Raw genomic sequence first — 16,356 nt, 5'->3', positions numbered from 1 at the left:
TTTAAGCTTGAGGGTTTAATGCTGCCTGTCGCCAAGAGAAAAAAAAATCTCAGTATAACTGCTTAATTGTTTTCATGTATTATATTATATTATATTATATTATATTATATTATATTATATTATATTATATTATATTATATTATATTATATTATATTATATTATATTACATTACATTACATTACATTACATTATATTATATTATATTATATTATATTACATTACATTATATTATATTATATTATATTATATTATATTATATTATATTATATTACATTATATTATATTATATTATATTATATTATATTATATTATATTATATTACATTATATTACATTATATCATATTATATTATATTACATTATATTATATTATAAAGAGTTTAACTGTTTTGGGGGAGATTTTTAATAGTTTTTCTTGGTAAAGCAGATTTGTATAGTTTTATATTTGTATAGCACTATATAAAAAAATCAATCTCTAAAATGTGCTTACTTTGACTTCTGCATTAACGGCTAATATAATATAATATAATATAATATAATATAATATAATATAATATAATATAATATAATATAATATAATATAATATAATATAATAAATATAATATAATATAATATAATATAAAAACAAATTGAAGTATTTGAACTAATATGCACTTGTTAAGCCGTAAAGTAAGGAACGCCATTTCTGGGTCCAAGCCTCAACTCGTTTCACTTGAGAATGCCATTGATGCCCGTTTATGAGCGCTATTTTTATGAGCGCTATTTTTTCATATTAAACATCAAACATTTAAAAAAGTTAAACATTTTAAATACTTACAGCCTACACAACATTCTCTATGGTGACAGCGTTATTTAAACGATTTATAAAAGATGAATCACTGTCTGGCCATCTGGAATTTTGGATAGGCTATTCAGGCTATATCAGTTCAAATGCTTCAATTTCTAAATCAATAAATAAAAAACCCTTTAGTAGTTAAATAGCTCTAATAGCTAATAGCGAAGTATGTTCAAGGGAATCTGAACTCTTTTAAAGTTAAACATCTCTGAAATCCAAACCACACACACATCTATGTAAACTGATGTGTTACTGAGGTATTTTGAGTTTTCACACTACCAAGTTACATCAAGAGTTAAGTTGTTTCAAGTTGTTTCAAACCTGTATGAATTTCTTTCTTCAGCTGAACACAAGGGAAGATATTTTGAATGTCAGAAACCAAGCAGTTAGCTGGAGCCATTGACTTCCATAGTAGGAAACAAAAAATACTTTGGAAGTCAGTTAACTGTCACTGACATTCTCAAAATATCTTCCCTTGTGTTCAGTTAAAGAAAGAAATTCATACAGGTTTGAAACAACTTGAGGGTGAGTAAAGGATGACAGAATTTTCATTTTAAAGTGAACTATCCCTTTAACGTTAAAAGTTATAACTGCATAATGAAACCACTTGTGTTTTGTGTGTGTGTGTGTGTGTGTGTGTGTGTGTGTGTGTGTGTGTGTGTGTGTGTGTGTGTGTGTGTGTGTGTGTGTGTGTGTGTGTGTGTGTGTGTGTGTGTGTGTGTGTGTGTGTGTGTGTGTGTGTGTGTGTGTGTGTGTGTGTTTATGAATGCTGTACAGGTCTGGTATAAAGAATGTTTTTGCTCAGGTGACCAAAATGTCCGCCCAATAGAGAAAAGAAATTAGAGGGAACATTGCTTAAAAGTATAAAGCAAGTATACCTATAAATTGTAACCTAACATTTAAAAACCACTACGTTTTGTATTATTTTTATACTATTTCTTAGGGGTGTAAAGATACACTTGTAATCACAATTCGATGCAAATCGCGATACTGAACTCACAATAAGTATTGCGATATTTTTTTATTTTAATTTTTTACTTTTTTTAAATTATTATTATTATTATTATTATTATTATTAGTAGTAGTAGTATTGTATTATCAGAACCCCAAATGTTCCCCCATTGCATTATTATACATTATATTCAACATTATGTTTAGTCAAATGCAGTAATGTCACTGAAATTCTGTATACTCCCTAACACGGTCATCGCACGTTCCAACGCGTGCACACAGACTCTACCGGTGCTCGCTATGTCTATACATATAAGAATAAAATGCTTTGAATAATCATACTACTAAACTAAATGAGATCTGGTGATTTAAATGATGTCTGCGCTTTCACTTTAAGGAGTGTGCGCTTCAGATAATCAATACAAACAATTATTCACAGTTCTAATCGCAAGACAGCTCCTCCAAATGACTACACAAACTGTAAATGTTCAGCTCATCCAAAAAATGTAATTCTGCAATTACTCACTATCATGTTGTTTTTGTGCATCATGCAATAAATTGAATGTCTTTGTTTACTACTGATTTTTTGTATCTTTTAAGTTTTAGGGGAATAAACAGAAATCTCTCGGGTTTCATAAAAATATCTTAATTTGTGTTTGAAAGTTCAACAAAATGACATGAGGGTGAGTACATGATGACAGAGTTAAAATTTTGGGGTGAATTATACCATATAAATACAGAAAGCTGAGTTTTGGATAAAGTAACTATATCACAAATCATATAGTTTACATCAATGATCATTGCATTTTTATATTGCGATTTATCGATTAACAATATAGCCTATCGTTGCACCCCTACTATTATTCTCAGTCATTATTTGTTTTAGAAATGTATAATATTAGTTCATTGGCATGTTGTACATTTATGTATTACTAATGTGCACTGACACTGTCAAATAAACCTAAAATAAATAAATAATTAGCTTCGATTTATTTATATTTTCGTTTTAGTTTTGGTTGTTGTAAAACTTACACTTGTTTATTTCAGTTAACTGCCAATGGCAACATTTCTAATATTCACTTTTTTTTTTTCAGGTTTATTTCAATTAACGGAAATGTTTTAAGGTTTAATTAGTGATAACAAGACTAACAACACAACACATTGTCACACACAAAAAAACTCTGCAAATACAATTGATTTTTGTGGCATTATATTCAGATTATATTTAATGTTATATGGTTTCTTGGAAATGAGGATAAAAACAGATCCACTGCTCTAATCACTTCATGTATTTGCTTTGCTTGACAATTGTAGCTTGTAAGGTTGTAAAATGAGGACTAGGTTGCTTTACCTGTTTGTCTTGTTCCATTAACTTTTGATTATTTTCCCCAGACTGGCTCTTCTGGTTCTTTGCCTGAAATCAGATAATACATCCTATCATGTGACCTGATGTTGTTAAGGCAGTGCTATTATGTAGGGAATTGCTACCTGTTCAGGAAAAAAAAGAAAAGGTTGTTTTGTTTGTTACAGTATGCCAATTACAACATGCTTCGTTTTGATTTGTATGATGACCACAACATGGATATGTGGCCTCTGGATGTCCTTATCAGATTACGACAACATATAAATGATTATTTTAGACCTCAGAACATGAACGATAAGTGAACATTATAAAAAAGTTCATGTGACATTCATAGTCAAAGTATCAATACCTGCGCACACAATGTAATGATACCACACCCTCAATCTCAAAGACTGACGAGAAAGTTTCAACAGCAACAACTGAATATTGACAACTAAAGACAACTAAAGATATTTTAATTTGACAACAAATCCCTGAAAAGCACAAGAGGAAAGTGGTGAAATGAAAATGACCCAAGGGCAAATAAATCAAAGTGAAGCTTGCAGTGTGTGTCATGCCTGCAGTCCCGCAGGAGATCCCTTTAAAAAGGGCTAGAGAAAACGGTCATGTGTACCTGATCCTCCCGTTCAAAACCCGGAGCTTTGGGATAGTTAGACGTCGGAGAGGAAACACTGGACGTGGTGGACTCTGAACATAAGCTACCATTAGTAAAGCATTTTGGCCTGCCGATGGGTCCAATTGGGGACAATGAACTGTTGCTCCCTGAGCTTGGTGTTACAGTCGGACTATTAGAGCATGATACCTGAAGGAGAAAAGCACAAATGAGCTTAAAAAAAAGTGGTTTTGGAGCCAGCCAAATAGGTGGATGCAGATGTGAGAGGATTTAGTTTCCAAAAATAGAAAAATAGCTCAATCAGGTCTAATTTTTGGTGTACCGTGAACCAAGAAGCATTTGAGTAAAAATTTCTGATTTGAATTTGAAGTATTTTCGCTTTTCAACACAGACTGCAATTTTACGTAGAAATGAATGCAAAGAAAACTAAATGAAACACTGCGGAAATGAAAAGGAAAACAGTAGCTTCAGGCAGAAACAATCACCTGCTTCCTAAATTAAAGACCTTTTCTCTACCACAGATGTAAGACAGATGCAAGACAGGTGTAAGAAGGTGAACGCAAACATACGTTTCCTGTCTGGCCGTTGTTGCTCGTGTTGCTGGTGATGCAATTCGTGTTGGCGCTCCACTCGTTGATTGGACACTCTGGATATTGCTGGGAGCCCAGCTTGGACTGAGAACCCGACTGCATTGCTGTGAGAAATGTGCTCATGGTCTCCTCTGTGGAAGGAATTCCTTCAGACACACAAACACACACACAAATATTCTTTAGAGTCATCTTAGGGCTACAAAATTTTAAAAAAGAGATTTTTCTGCAAAAAAAAACCTTTGATTTTGATTTAAAATGCAATTTTAAGAAGTTGTATTTTTGGTTTGTGTACTTTTTGTAGGGCTGCACAATTTGGCCAAAAATGTGCGATTACATATCAATGTTCAAGTTATTTAATCATTTTATTTTACATTACTGCAATATTACAAAACTAATATTTCTTGATTTTAGAACATTAAACCCAGGTTATATACTCAATATAATATACACAATATAACCCCAATAACCAAGGTTTTATTTTTGCGCAACCACAACAGCTGGTTTATTGCCACTTATCAGAAGTTTTATTGGTGAATTTTGTGTTCCCAAATGCCTGTTATAATGCAAACCTGCTGAACTATCTGAAAACATGAAACATACGCCACACAGAGTAATTGGCTACACTTTATTTTAAGGTGTCCTTGTTAACGTGTAATTAAACATTTAAGTACAGAGTACTATTAACTAGCAACATGTACTTACTAGAGTATAAGGGGTAGGATTAGCTCTTGTTTTACTGTTAGTTATTATGCATCATTTACTGTTATTACTAAAGTAAGTACATGTAAGAAGGACACGATAATCAAACTAAGCAATACTTGAACTAAATTAAATCACTGGATTGCTGGTATTTAATAACACACAAACACAATGCAATCAGTCATCTTTATAATCATGCTTACTTTCCACATGTGCGAAAGCACAGAATGGTCCCCTAGGACAGTATCCAGTTTGCCTCATGTCGTTGCATTTAGTAGATTTGTAAATCTTGAAACAGACATAGAAGTTGGTGAGATGAAGAAAATAATCAATCAAATAAACTCAAAGTCAGTCAGTAAATGTTGTAAAGGAGTGGCAGTCTCACCTCTGGGTGGAACTGCTGTTCTGTGCGAGAGTGGCAGTACTGACAGGCGTCCCCACTCTCACACTTGGAGGGTTCGCCCCACTCATCGCCGTGCTTTACACTCGGGCAAGGCGTCGACCTGCCAAAGGGGATTCGGTTTTATGTTAAATCCAACAGGGATTGAGTGTTATGTAAATTAAAAATAGTAATTTTAATAGATTTTTTTTTCTCTTTGAAACACAGAAATTTGTTTCTCCTAAAAAAATAAAAATATCATAATTATTACTTTTTCCAGTATTTTTGCAGCAAGCTTTGTGTGTGCTTGAGCATACACTCATTATGGTTTAGTATTCTCATCATTATTTAAAGGGGGAAATTTGACTTTCCCCATGTTTAAGTGCTATAATCGGGTCGCTGGGGCATTGACTAACCCAGAAAACATGAAAGAGAACCTTAAAACTTTTTCTACAAGCATGTGAAAAAAATGAGCCACTCAGATTTCTCTCCCTTTTCTGTTACTTGTAAAGAGTGTTATTGTGTAAGTCACTGTATGCTGATAATGCAAGGGAGAGAGTTTATGGTTAAGACTTTAATGTGCACTTCTAATAGTGGATAAAAGCAAGATGGTTCTCTCCAACAGTTTTAATTTGGACTGCAGAACTCATTTCACCCACTAGATATCAATCTTACAGTATGCACCTTTAATGGTATCGCTTCCAATCTTTTGGGTGTGTTTTAGGTGACAGTGTCAACTTTGTTTGGGAATATAGCTTACCTGTATTTGAACTTTCTGGGATTTCTTCTCCTATCTCTGCTGTTATGATAGTGGGGACAGGCATAGCCCTGCCTGCATAGACGTGGAGGCTTGGTGCACTGCTCGGTTTTGTAGTTGGCCAAAACAAAATTGGTGTCTGCAAAAAATGGGGGAACAGAAACTGAATATGATTGAATACAGTGTAATTTTGTAACCATTGCCACTGAGATGGGTTTGATCTGATTTCTGTTCTGTTACTGGGCTTGCATTAGTGTGGGAAGGATTGGTGTCACCTTGCCAGCGTGGGTCCTCATTTAGGGTCTTCTCAATCATGGCCTGGCTGGCCAGCACACCCGGCTGCAGGTCAGGAATTCCCTCCCCAGATCCCAACTGGCCGTTCTGTAGAGCTTCCTGTGCTTGGATCTCTCTGTAAACATGATTACACAAGTCAGCCCACTCATTCAGCAGCACCACAAAAAAAAATCCCCCAAGATTGGTCTTGATGCAACAGCTATTTCCACATACACGTTGCTAGGCAACTGCTGAGATGGCATATTTCTTGTTATTTAAATCACTGGTAAGCCACATTTCCAGGCCAAAATCAAATTGTTTGTGGCGATGCTGTGCAGGCTGCTCGGCAATGCAAGTAGTGTAATTAATGTCATTAGCAAACCAAATAAGGTACATAACTGCAAATTAGATTAAGCACCCTAGTAAGTGCTCCGACATCTCGCGTATGAATTGAATACATATGCAAATACCTATAGTGCTAATGTGTGTAGCCATGCCCACAACAGCCTTTTTTAAACTAAAAGCAATTGTCATAACAAAGCAATGTCTAGCACAAACTGCTGTTATATTGGGATTCACAGCTTTTACGTTAGTTGGGGGTTGGGAATCCTGGCACAAGGCTAAGAACTTCCCTTTCCAACTCCTGCCCTTTAGTGTGAGGATTCCTTGTTCTCTAAAGGTTCACACCAAGACGAATATTCTGTGTGAAAATTAACATTTTAATTTGAATGATCGGCTGTTGATGAAGGGGTACTTTAGCACTGGGAAGATGAATCTGCATTTAAACTGGGTCATTAATGTAGTTGAAATGTGAAATTATTTTTGAATTTGGTGCTTTCTAGACTGAGAAAAGACAGACCATGCATTTTTGTCTCATGGGGATGAAAGACTGCCCTGTGAGGAAATTCCCAAAGCCACCGCTACTGAATCACTTTTACTGGATTACTTCCCACCACGTTCATTTTCATAAAATCAGTTCAGTTGGAGAACAGACACTACAATAAAAAAACTGAACGTGTCTGTTCAATATTATGAGTGAAAACTTAAATACAAGCAGCAGCACAAATAAATACTATTGAGCTATAAAAACTATTGAGCAAAGATACTAATAAAATAAACTTTTTATGTGCTTTTCAAAAAATGCTTTTCAGATTTTTTCAGGTAGGTCTAACATTAGTTTTTCGGTAGAGAAATTGAATAAATGAATAAAGTGTAAAATAACTGCACATGTAACTGTTTAAATTAAAGATCAATCCTTTTTAAAATTACAAAAGCTATTCAATCAAGAGCAGTGAGTGAGTCCTTATCTTTTGTTTGACAGACAGCAGTAAAGGCTACTGCCCCTTTAAGACCTAATACAGAGATATGCTCGTCTTTCTCGACTGTATACAGTTCACTTAAGGCATCAGACTATGTCTGCTTGGATACTCATCAAGATCGACATGTTGACATACTTTTTCTGTGAGTTTGTCCGTTGAAGCGCAATACTTGAAGAACTCAATATTTGCGCGCTGTGAGACGTGCGCACGCTTTTGGACGAGCGCAGAGAGACAGCTTCTCACACTGCAGAGTTCTCATTCGCATCTTCTGGCGAATATACTGGGTGATGACGGCGAAATGACTGGTCATACGGCAGCACTCGCGTGCATTGAACACAGTTTACAAAGACAGACCGCTTTGCCCACGTTTTTCTTTTATTATCGCTGTTGAAGTGTAGCCTATCTATGAGGAGCCAGCACGTATCCATCAACAGAACCATACATAAAGCATTCATTTTCAAGTTACAACCAGTGCCGCCGCTCCCACCACGCGCTGCGGTCGAGCAAAACACACGCTACCCATAGCAACGCGTTATGACAACGATATTTCAGACTGACAGATACAAGATAAACATGGCTTTTCCGCCATTTGTTACTGTTTTGTACACGTTGTTATATTAATTATAATTCAAATTCTGTTTTATTGGCCACAATATAGTAATGATGAATGTTGAGAGGGGCACTTTTGATTAATTTTCAAAAAGGGCAGGGGCTCAAACCCACAAAGCCCTCCCCTCTGCAGTGCACTTGCCTGGTGTGTGTAACGTGTCCATGGTCCTGACTCCTGTCACAAAATGCGGCGAAATCTCCGACAGGGCTTTAATAGTCTAACGTTACAGTGAATGAGAGAATGAGCTGAAACGAACGCACTTGCAGGCCATAGTGTGACATCCGTTAACCTTAGTGTAAACATAGATGACGTCACAGGTTTTTCTATAAAAGAAAGAACGTAGCATTCGTTTGTATGTAGACCCAGGCAATTTATTTATTTATAATACTTACTAAAATATATTTCATATTATTTTATTACTTTTGTATTAATTGTTTGAAGAGTAAAAAAAGAAATTGGTCGGTCTTAAATTGACAGGGTCGGTCGGGTTACGGCAAACAAGAATATTTTTAAGGATGGCCTAATCAAACAACAAAATACAAACAGAAAATACCTTTTGTATTAAATATTAAAAATAATCATTATATTTATTTTTATTTATTTTTTTACAGTAAACACTATACAATGTTATTTTACATTTAATTCTTCAATTTCTGTACCTGAACACTGTTAGATTTACCTGAAAAAAATAAATAAAGAGATGATTATTTAATTTGTATCTTTTTTTCTGTTGTATTTATCCATGCTTGCAATTTGTTTATTATTTTCAATGCAGATTCACTCGCCTAGAAATTCACTGTAATAGTTCTAGAATTATTCATTCTTTTAAAAAAATTTAGCTATTAAAGTCACCTGGTCTTTTTTTTTTTTCACACCACGGAAAAACTAAATATAATTTCTTTCAAATATAGTGCAGTCCTAATATCTACTGATGTTGCATAAAACTATGACTTGGTCGCATTCATGAATAGATTAGTTTGCTAAGAGACAATGAAAATCAGAAGAATAATCTGTCTATCTGTCACGTCAATACTCTTGGACTTCCACTTTTGACATGTGGTTATCCAAAGCATAAAGCTGCGTAGCGCTTTTGTGTACCAGAGTTGCTGTGATATTTCTGCTCTGCTGTAAATTTTACATTAATTTATCTGTAGTAAAATGTACGCACAAGTCATGGGACATGCTCCTGTGCATACATTTTTTTCAATCGTGCACCTATGCCAAAGACACAAAGGGGAAAAATTGCTACCTGATGTCATAAACTGGTGGCCGCAGGTCATGTGGTCCATGAGCGAAGGCGCAGTGAAGGCCGTTCTTTACACAATGTCCACGGGCATCTGTCTCATGGATGCAGGTGCCAGTCTTGTAATAGCGTAAATGGTACTTGCGCTCTGTGTCACCGGTGGTCCGGTGTAAGTAAGGGCAACTGTGAGGAGAAAAGCACAGTAGAAATGCAAATGAAAGTAATACATTCTCTACTACTGAAGTTTGTTGTTACAAAATAACTATATGATTGTGTTGTAACTGCACTTAGCTGCCCTACAAATATTTCAAACATACCACAATGTGCCAGAGCAACAGAGTGAGATATAAACAAAACTTCCTAAAAAATCCCAAAAGGGTAGGAAAAATGTGTGGAAGCACGTGCGGGAACTCCCTTTATTCCCAGCACAGCAACTGCCAACTACATTATAAATAGTACTGAATCTGCCATTTCCAGAGGCAAAATGAGTTTGATTAGAGTAGAGGAAGTACACTTGCTGTCAATGTTGAAATATGTAGTTAAATTACTGCTTGTTTTAATAAGGTTGCTTCTTGTTTCCACATGGGAACATACGTTTTAAAATAATTATGGTAACTAACTACATTATCAATAATTATAACTATATTCAAATTAATTTAAAATTCATCAACAAATATATATTTTTTTGCCACTTAAACAAATCATGCAATACAAAGAGACATTAACCTCTTACACTCTAGGGCCATTTTTTTGTGATTTCCGCCTGGATTTGGCCTACCCAAATTGAAAAGCTTCCCATACACACATACAGTGGTCTAGGTTCAAAATCTTGTAAAATGACACCAGGAAACCCTTTGAAGTTACATAAAACACTGCTAAAAGTGATAAACATGTAAGTATATGTTGTCTAAGCTGTAATAACCCCCAAAAAGTAGGCACTTTTTAATTTTCTCCCCCATGAATTCATTTTTGAAAGTGTGTAACTCATGCCCTGTGTGCTCTAGGAACCTGCAGACAGTTTGGGCTAATTCCTCTAAATTCCAGAAAATAGTGGAAAAAAGAAGTTTGTCTGTGTCATGTTGTTGCAAGATTTATTCAAATGAGTCTGAAGGGATGACTCCCTTCCTTTTATTTGGGGGGGGGGGGGGGGGCATACACAACATATACTTACATATATCACTTTTAGCAGTGTTTTATGTAACTTCAAATGGTTTCCTGTAAAATGACACCAAGATTTTGAACTTAGACCACTGCATGTGTGTATGGGAGGCTTTTCAATTCGGGTAGGCCAAATACAGGCGGAAATGGTACCACACATGATATCATAGCTCCTCCACAGACATTTAAAATGGAAAGTATATACATGACGATGTCATTCCCGTCCCTGTACAGGGTCCACAGAGTTCAAGTGGGTTAGTTCACCCAAAAATTAAATTGATGTCATTAATGTCCTTCCACACCCGTAAGACCTCCGTTCACAGTTTAAGATATTTTATATTTTAGTCCCAGAGCATATGCAGTCTATGCACACTGCACTGTCCATGTCCAGAAAGCTAATAAAAACATCATCAAAGTAGTCCATGTGGATGCATATTCGGATCACTAACGTCACGTGATTTCAGCAGTTCGGATCACGTGTCAAACTGCCAAACTGCTGAAATCACGTGACACTGGCGATCCGAATCAATGATTCGTGGATGTCTGAATCTTTATTTGAGGTTTGAAAACAAATGCTGAAGAGAAGACAATGCTGAATAAAATAGTTTTTGTTATTTTTGGACCAAAATGTATTTTCGATGCTTCAAGAGACTCTAATTAACTGAAGTCACATATGGACTACTTTGATGATGTTTTTATTCACTTTCTGGACATGGACAGTATAGTGTGCATTGACTGCATATGCTCTTGGACTAAAATATAAAATATCTTAAACTGTGTCTGAAGATGAGCGGAGATCTTATGGGTGTGGAACGACATTAGGGTGAGTCATTAATGATTTCATTTTTGGGTGAACTAACCCTTAAGAGCAACAGGCACCAATGTCACTGAAAAGTGCAAATCTCTTCACAACTTTTAAAACAGTCAAACGCTTGTGAAATACATTTCCGAACTGGAAGTTGTTTTGCAAGATATGTTGGTATACAGTGGGTGTACATTATGAAATATATGTGTTTTCTTGGTGCTGTTCACAGATAACTGCACTTTATAGCTTTAAAATGCATTCAAATTTACTGAGTAAAGCATATTGCTGAAACATGGCATCACAAAGCAAACATTCGGTTAGGAGAACCAGGTATTTATAAGAAATATGCGTTTCATTTTTAAGACAGGATTTAAGGCACAGAGAAAATGGGGCTGTGACAATGCAAACAGCCTGGAGGAGAGCAGCTTTATACTGAAAAAAATGCTACATACCCAATAATCTTCTCAAATATAGCAACTGCATCTTGTTCAGGTAGCAACAGTAACTATGGCAACAGCAATGATGTCACTATAGGACGGCTGCTACTGGATGAATGAATATGTGATTTATGCCTACACTAAAAAAAACTATGTGACATACATTTCAATTCAACAGAAACGCAGTACAAATAGTTTTGTAATTATTTAACTATTTAAATTAGAGCTTCAGCGCCTAAAGTGTGTTAAAATATAAATAATTAAAAATAGTAATCCAATTACATTTAGTTCAGGTCTAGGTAAAGAAAAGGAAAATACAGTGAATTAAATACTGTTAAATTAAATACTTAAGCACCAGTGGTTATACTTATTTTCAAGTTGTGGTAAAACTATTAAATGGCCAAAACAAACAATAAATTAAAATAAACACCTAAATAGTGTTTTGTTGTTGTTGTAAATATCAAATAATTGTTGTAGTGTACATGTTGCAGGCATCACAGCATTGCTACGTAAGGTATGAGATATATGGATAAATAATAATTTTGAAATGAATGAGATTCCTATATTAAATGTGACTCCTCTATTAAGAAATGTGTCTTCGGGTTGAAACAAATCAGGCACATCAGATTTTTTTTCTTTCAAAACAGATATTTTTTGGTGGACTGTCCACTCACTATAAGATTTGTGTGTTCAGAGTCAGACTCCATACATAACTAACCTATCTACATGGGTTGCTATAGTAAAGCAAAAACGATGCAGGAAAGTGTATCATCTCAACAATTTAATTCTAGCCTGTGTCTGTCTCCTACGTAATTTCCGTTGTAAGCAGTGCAGTGCTTTCGAATTCTGTGGCAGCCGATGCTGTTTATGTGAGCACCACGATGCATGTGCGGGATTACAGCGAAAAATGTGTAGGAGAAGGCACAGGCCAGAACAAAATTGTTGAACAAAGTCATATTTTTGTTAGTTTTTTGCACACAAAAAGTATTCTCATCGCTTCATAACATTAAGGTTGAACCACTGGAGTCACATGGACTATTTTAACAATGAGGAATTAAATTACTGAATTTTCATTTTTGGGGGAAAATTAAATATATATGCAGAAACAAGCATCCACATTTAAATATTGAACAACAACAATATTTTATTAAGACTTAATATTGGCAGATAACCTTTATGGGTCCTTGGTATTGTGTAACCATGCCATTGCTATTACAATACAAAGTTATTTACAAAAACACTTGACAAGAATCCGCGTGACACCTGACTAGTAGTAGTGTCACGTGGACACTATTTTAATGATCTCATCTTTGATTGGGCCTTTGAACTCTACTTTAGTACTACCTCAGCAAAGTTAAATATACAGTTTCAAGGGGTAAATAAGAAACTAACAGAAGATAAACCACAAACAAACAGCACATTGGGATTTAAACAGCCCAATATTCACATATATGCATGTATGCATGTATTATCGTAATGTGATTGCTAATGACTTCATTTGGACAACTTCAAAGGTGATGATTTTCTCAATATTTAGATTTTTTACATTTATAAACCTATCCTAACAAAATATTCATCAATGGAAAGCTTTCAGATAATGTATAAATCTCAATCTATGACTGGTTTTGTGTTCCAGGGTCAAATATAAGCAAAAAACATAATTCCCCACAAAGGATCAATCTTTTTTTTTTTTTTTTTTTTTTTTTGTGGACAATATTTTCAGTTAATTTTCAAACAAATGAACTGAGAGAAAAATATATAACTGGAGTAAGTTTAGACAGGATGAGGGTGACGAGTTTAAATATCTATACTAAATAACTATAACGAGGTTTTATGAAAAGAAGTACGTGCACAGGAGTGCTAATTACAAGCCAGAGAAAAGTGGGCGTGTCTTTGGGTTCCCTAAGCGCAACACACACACAAGGATGGCAAAAAACACATCCGCTGACATTCATTTCCCAACTGAATATATATATATATATATATATATATATATATATATATATATATATATATATATATATATATATATATATATATATATTACATACAGGGCAAACTGAGAACTGAGAGGCGAGTCATCAGTCAAAAGTGGAAGTAACTAGAGATAAACACACACACACACACACACACACACATATCGAGCAAACGGCAAAAACTACTAAAAAAGTTGCAGGAGAAAGGTATTAGGCAATATCCGATATAACTTACGGGAGAGTGAAACATTAACATAAAGTAAACATTATAGTGAATTGACATGACAACGATCTGCTCAACGTATCGTTTTATGAAGAGTTCGTGTGCTACACAAAACAATGCTCGTAGTTAAATAAATCGACAAATTGATTCCACCAAAGACGTCGGTTATTACACATATTTAAACAAAAACGTCCTCGTTTTGAGAAACCCAGCCACAAACACTATGTAAAATAAACATGACTACAACGTGCAGTTTTACTATCTGCAAAATGAACTGCAGCATATGCCTAAATAATAATAATAATAATAAAAAGAAGGTAACGTTACTTACTCGTCTCCATCGGGGCATATCCCTGTTGTTTCATCATACTTCGTGCAATATACATCTGGGCTGTAATTAAAAGTCCCGTCTCTTCTCCGTATGGGTCTCCGTCTTCGCTGGTTTAGAAAATGCCAGTGGAAACAGGTAAAGGGTCTATGCTGTGTGCATTTGTGCTGCAAAAACAGTGGGCACTGCTCGGTCCTGAACTCCTTCAAATATCTATAATTAAAATGGAAAAGGCACGGTCAAAAGCTTCATGAATCAACCACCTCCGCACCAAACACTACGCTTGACTGATGTAAACAAACAGTAATGTCAAACTACATTCAAAGTTGGGATCTGCGGTGGCTGTTACACTGCGTAGTTTCTTAGACGCTATCATTCCACAACAAAACTAGCCCTAGATAAATATTTGACATGATAAACCACATTTTCAGCAACTAAAAACATATAGTGTTCATTTTAATTGTTTATAAACATCTAAATGGGGACGGAATGTGTTTTATAGCGTTAAAACCCCACTGCATCAACTGTAGCCACTGTGAGCCATTTATCAAGGCTCTCTACTACAACATTAGAAGCTTACGCCAAGTACTCCGCGATTAGCGTTCAGAGTTACGTATAATCTTCGACGTACGTTCCATTCAAACCAATGGTGCGTACGGAGGGAAAAGAACGTAGAGTTAGAAACACGGGCCGAGGAAGGAAGGAGGCGGATGCAGCTAACAAACCAGCCTGCTAGCTACATCTAGCGAGCGTCTCGACTCGCTCGCGTCGCTGCTGTGCAGTGTACATGTCTTCAAGCTCTTATATTTTACACAAACAGGCTTTGAGCAAATAAGCGATGAGCACTTTCTTAAGTTTTAAATAGCACACGGTGCGACCAACGCGTTAATACAAAAAACAACGCATTGTTTTAGCGGAGATGAGATTGTTGATTTGATCACCATTGAGATTTGAGAGGCGCGTGCATTCGGAGGAATTTACAAAAGGAAAAGCACCATTTTAAAACGCACAGAGGGAGAGGAAACAGCACGCATTACAAACATAAATCCGACAGTCGACTGTCGAATAGTCATCACGCTCCACAAAAATGTATTTTCGTCCGTTTAATGTTTACTTTACTTACGTATAGTGGGTTGGTTTCTCGGTTTGAGGAGAAGCGCTCGCCGCCGTTTTCGAAACCGACGGCATTTTCAGTCAAAACAATAATAGCGCGTGCGCGGGGACCCTCTCGTCTACTCATGCTCTCGCGCGCCGCTGCAAGGCCAATATGAGCAACTGGCGGGACAAACAAATAAGAGACAATGACCATGCTGCATAGCAGCAGTGCCATAATGCAAACCTAGTGTTTATTTACACTGCAATGTGTTGTTCGACAAAATCAATCAGAAATATAACAAAACATCACATAATAAAAAATCGGTGCTTATTCTTCTGTTGGCATTTTTATATATTTTTAATTTGAGTGCAGTGCTGATGCTTATAATATTAACTGGTTTTGCAAGTGCTTGACTGCAATTCAAATTTATGTCTGGGAAGTTATGTGAAAAACTACAAATTCCTAAATGTGAGATTGGAAACGTCATAAATAGCTTACTTTTTAAGTAAATAATACTCCAGTTCCCGTATTAAATATTGGGAATATATATATATATATATATATATATATATATATATATATATATATATATATATATATATATATATTCCCAATATTTAAACTTTCTCAGCTGTGAGACAAACATTGATTCTAAAAGGTAAACAATGAACCGTAAAGAAAGCGAAACGGCTTAGAGGAG

The 16,356-nt window shown here is 35.4% G+C and overlaps 1 protein-coding gene across 3 annotated transcripts in view; it reads right to left on the bottom strand.

Moving 5' to 3' along the window:
- The window catches only part of unkl (unk like zinc finger), a 30,865-nt gene extending 15,029 nt beyond the window's left edge, over window positions 1–15,836 (bottom strand). For 2 of the 3 annotated variants that reach the window (XM_067420594.1, XM_067420593.1), the window contains exons 1-10: window positions 15,684–15,836; window positions 14,564–14,773; window positions 9,640–9,816; window positions 6,464–6,597; window positions 6,192–6,327; window positions 5,438–5,555; window positions 5,256–5,340; window positions 4,333–4,499; window positions 3,764–3,952; window positions 3,139–3,201 (exon numbers count right to left, since the gene is read on the bottom strand). In XM_067420594.1, coding sequence (XP_067276695.1) covers window positions 3,139–3,201; window positions 3,764–3,952; window positions 4,333–4,499; window positions 5,256–5,340; window positions 5,438–5,555; window positions 6,192–6,327; window positions 6,464–6,597; window positions 9,640–9,816; window positions 14,564–14,773; window positions 15,684–15,748 — 1,344 coding nt within the window. In that variant the 5' untranslated portion in view covers window positions 15,749–15,836. The remainder of the gene's footprint in view (window positions 1–3,138; window positions 3,202–3,763; window positions 3,953–4,332; window positions 4,500–5,255; window positions 5,341–5,437; window positions 5,556–6,191; window positions 6,328–6,463; window positions 6,598–9,639; window positions 9,817–14,563; window positions 14,774–15,683) is intronic. The other variant, XM_067420595.1, reaches the window with a different exon arrangement.
- Between the last annotated feature and the right edge of the window lie 520 nt (window positions 15,837–16,356).

The sequence above is a fragment of the Pseudorasbora parva genome, chromosome 2, assembly GCF_024679245.1.
Source record: "Pseudorasbora parva isolate DD20220531a chromosome 2, ASM2467924v1, whole genome shotgun sequence".
Taxonomy (NCBI): domain Eukaryota; kingdom Metazoa; phylum Chordata; class Actinopteri; order Cypriniformes; family Gobionidae; genus Pseudorasbora; species Pseudorasbora parva.
Note: the sequence above shows the minus strand (reverse complement) of the source record. Positions and strands in the feature narration are given on the sequence as shown.